Source organism: Zerene cesonia, chromosome 29, assembly GCF_012273895.1.
Source record: "Zerene cesonia ecotype Mississippi chromosome 29, Zerene_cesonia_1.1, whole genome shotgun sequence".
Classification (NCBI taxonomy): domain Eukaryota; kingdom Metazoa; phylum Arthropoda; class Insecta; order Lepidoptera; family Pieridae; genus Zerene; species Zerene cesonia.
The window spans coordinates 5,066,844-5,070,428 of NC_052130.1; the positions used below are offsets into that span (position 1 = coordinate 5,066,844).

Sequence of the window (3,585 nt, forward strand, 5' to 3'; positions counted from 1 at the left end):
GCTATGGGAAAATTTTTATTGAACGAATATAGACACAACTCGGCATTCAACAGATGCAAAATAGTTGCAAAGTGTAAAAACATCATAGTGTTGCCATCTTACGCTATCGAGTGTAAAAATAAATATAGAATCGTGAACAATATATTATATTAAGCGTTCACATTTGGAACACGGTGATTTTCACGTACTTAGAGTAACATTATTTTAATTTATCACCAGATGCTTTTAAAGTATCCGTCCTTTATTGTGAAGCGATTCGTTTTCTTTACGGTTAGGTGATTTTAGAAAAATAAACAAATATCGTTTATGGCGCTAAAATTAATAGCCAGATAACAAATGTTTCAGATTATTTAAGACAGCGCCATCTAGTTCCAAAAATATGAGAAGAGTTAAACATACTGTCATGCCACAATATATAAATATTTGACATACCTACTTGTATTATCTTCTGAGAGAATTGTTAAAATTTAACTATACATAAGTAAAACGAATCCTCCATATTTTAGGAGCGGAAAGTGTACTTGATAACAATATTAGCATTGTATAGATTAATAATTATATATAGTTGCCTGAAGGATACATTAACTGTTACTTTATACAACTTGCTGCATTTTATCTTTATATACGATAATGTTAATTAATCTTTATATTATTGGTTCTTTAAGGACCACATGATAAGGGAACCCAATATATCTTAAAATCCCAAACAAAATTAAGGGTATTTTTTCTTAAACTAATCACAGGAAATCATCTTGCTCACAATGCTAATACAGTTAGCCAAGTACGTGTATAGAGAAGCGAATACAATAGTATGGTAACAATAAGCAATGAAAATAGGCAATTATACAGCATCTTTAAACCTTGATTCGTAAACCTCAAATGTAATTAACAGCCTGAATCTATTTTAACAATAATTATTTGCTTTTTTTATTACAATTGTTTATCAAATGACAATATCGCTTATAATTTCTCTAGATAGAAACCACCAATACACGATGCGTCTCGCTACGTGTAATGTATGTATGATAAGGACGCAAATATAGACAACGGCATGTGAGAGCGAGACGGCAATATGCAAAGTGTATAAGTGGAACGGCCTTCATCGCCAATTTTTAGCTTAAGAACTGGCAATTTAATCGAATACAAAGAAAAATATCGCACAAACATTCTGTATGATAGCCCATCTTTGTAAAACACTGAAATCAAATCAAATCAAACACGGACATCAAAAGGCACTGACACTACACAACTCGGCCAATAACATTCGGTATCGCTTCCTATTAAATCATCGCTATATATTTTTCTATGTATTCGATTATTATGTTAAAACATATTTCATCTCTGTCTATATTATTGCTTTAGAATTCTTTTTTTTTTTGTTTCTTAGTTGATTTTATTTGATATACTTCTTCTGAAAAAAAAAAGTCCAATACTTAGTGTTTTAGACTTATGTTCAAATTTACCATAACCTTGTCTCTTTCATTCATAGTTGGAATACCGTAAGAGCGAAAAAGACGAAACATTTACGAAAATAATAATCGATATTAAAATATTTTTAAGGGTGATAAGTCGCGTAACAAATTATTAAGATATTTCCCTCTCAATCTGTAGATTTTTTCATTTTTAATAAGTATTCGATTTCAGAACTTATTACTAATTTGTCCAGTCGTATCATAATATACGATGAAAAAAAGCGTCGAACAAATTTTAACAAATTATCATTATGTATTAGAAAACCAATTATACAATTACAACCAGTGTTTATATAATTCATATAATTATAGGTTATCTTTAACTTGTAAAAAATTAACTAGAAATGTGAACCCTATTGCAAAGTAATTAAGCTGAAAGTAGGTTGTTTAAAGTAATTATGAATTTTCGTTGTGTTTTCTATTCAGCATATATTATGCTATGCATCTTATTCTTGGTTTTAAGCTTTAACAGTTTAAAATAAGCTATTTATTCGTTATGACATGGCGGTGATTACGGTCAGCCAGAAATATCGCGTGTATAGATAACTATCGTGTATTTGAGTAGATTCCACACAATATGTACCGCGCTTGACCAACAGAGCTGAGATATAAGAGGGGAATTGTTTTCTTGACTCGATTTATTCGCGAATAAATGATGAAGTTTGTTAAGCGATTTGAGAGTAAGCATATTTTTGATATGTGGATTTATTTTTTAAAATTTTAAATAAACCTTCAAAATCATATTTTATTACTGGACAAGTAAGAATATGTTTTTAGGCAATGAAGATTTAATCATTCCTTTAATTAAAATAATGAAGCATTAACAATAGTTAATGCTTATATATGATATTTAAGAAAAATATATATAATTCGTTTCATGGGCGTGGGTAAACATGGAATCTACTCAACACATATCAAAACAAATATAACAATATATTAATCTTCAGAACGAGTGTTGTTTGTTATTCCTCATCGGTATCGGGGTCGCTTGAGAACTCCGCCGTGTGCAACCGCGGCGGGAACGGGCCGCGAGTTTGTTGTCTGTAAGGAATATTGGGGATTTTTAATAAAAATCTATGTATATGTGTGTCGTAAGTGAAACGTTGCTTATATAAATGCGATATACACGATAATGTATATTCGTCAAGAAACAGTCACTTTGATAATTAAAATTACAATCTGTTAGCGGGAGTTAGTTTGTGTGTATACGTGAGTGTGTGTTCGTCTGTGCGCCCAAGTGGGAGAACGTTAGTTTCTGTGTGTGTGCAAATGTGGATGGATGCGTGCAGTAGCGGGTGCATGTGCGTTTGTATATATATATGAGTTCAACGTGGAAATGAGTCCGTATGTGTACGCAAAAAGGGGGGCACGTGCGTGCGTGTGTGTGTGCGTGCGTGTGTGCGTGCGTGTGTGCGTGCGCACTCACGCGAGCCGGCGGTAGTGGTTGAGCCACTCCTCGAGCATCTGCGCCTGCAGCAGCGGGCGCGCGTGCAGGCGCTGGCGCGCGCACAGCACGCCGCCGGCCGTCACGCACGCGCACGTCCAGCGCCGCACCACGCCCTCCTCGTCCGCCATCTGAGCGAGCGACGCACACGTGTGTATCATTATACATGCTGTATTTAGCAACCTATGATTTGCTAAATCATATTCTATTGATATATTTAATTATAAATTAAAAAGTTTTAAATTGTAAGTCACTTTCAAACACACTTAGTTTTCGTAATGCTGAAATTATAAATGTTAAGTATATTAAGAGCGTTGTACATGTCCTAGACCAGTTGTGCCACTATGCGTGGCAGAATAATCCGATATTGTAAGGAACCTCAAAAAACGGCACGAGACCGATTTTGATGATTAGGAAATATCTTCAGAAAAAAACAAATAATAAAATCGCTCAGTTGCAATGAACAAACACATTTTCAAATATATAATATTCATTATGTAAGGATAGTAGGATGCTATTAGAGATTGTACTACTAGAAGTAAGCTCGTAGACGCTTGAAGTGACACAGAGATAAATGGCGACATAAATGGCCTTTCCTAATGTATAGCATAGCTTCCTAGCTTCAACTGTATAGTTATTTTATATAAGTTTAAATATTAGATGTTGAAA

General features: G+C 33.8%; 1 protein-coding gene across 1 annotated transcript in view; it reads right to left on the reverse strand.

The window, feature by feature from the left end:
• Positions 1-2,198: 2,198 nt before the first annotated feature.
• The window catches only part of LOC119838030 (ubiquitin thioesterase trabid), a 12,675-nt gene continuing 11,288 nt past the window's right edge, over positions 2,199-3,585 (reverse strand). Inside the window, exons 16-17 of the mRNA XM_038363843.1 lie at positions 2,899-3,047; positions 2,199-2,513 (exon numbers count right to left, since the gene is read on the reverse strand). Coding sequence (XP_038219771.1) covers positions 2,435-2,513; positions 2,899-3,047 — 228 coding nt within the window. The 3' untranslated portion in view covers positions 2,199-2,434. The remainder of the gene's footprint in view (positions 2,514-2,898; positions 3,048-3,585) is intronic.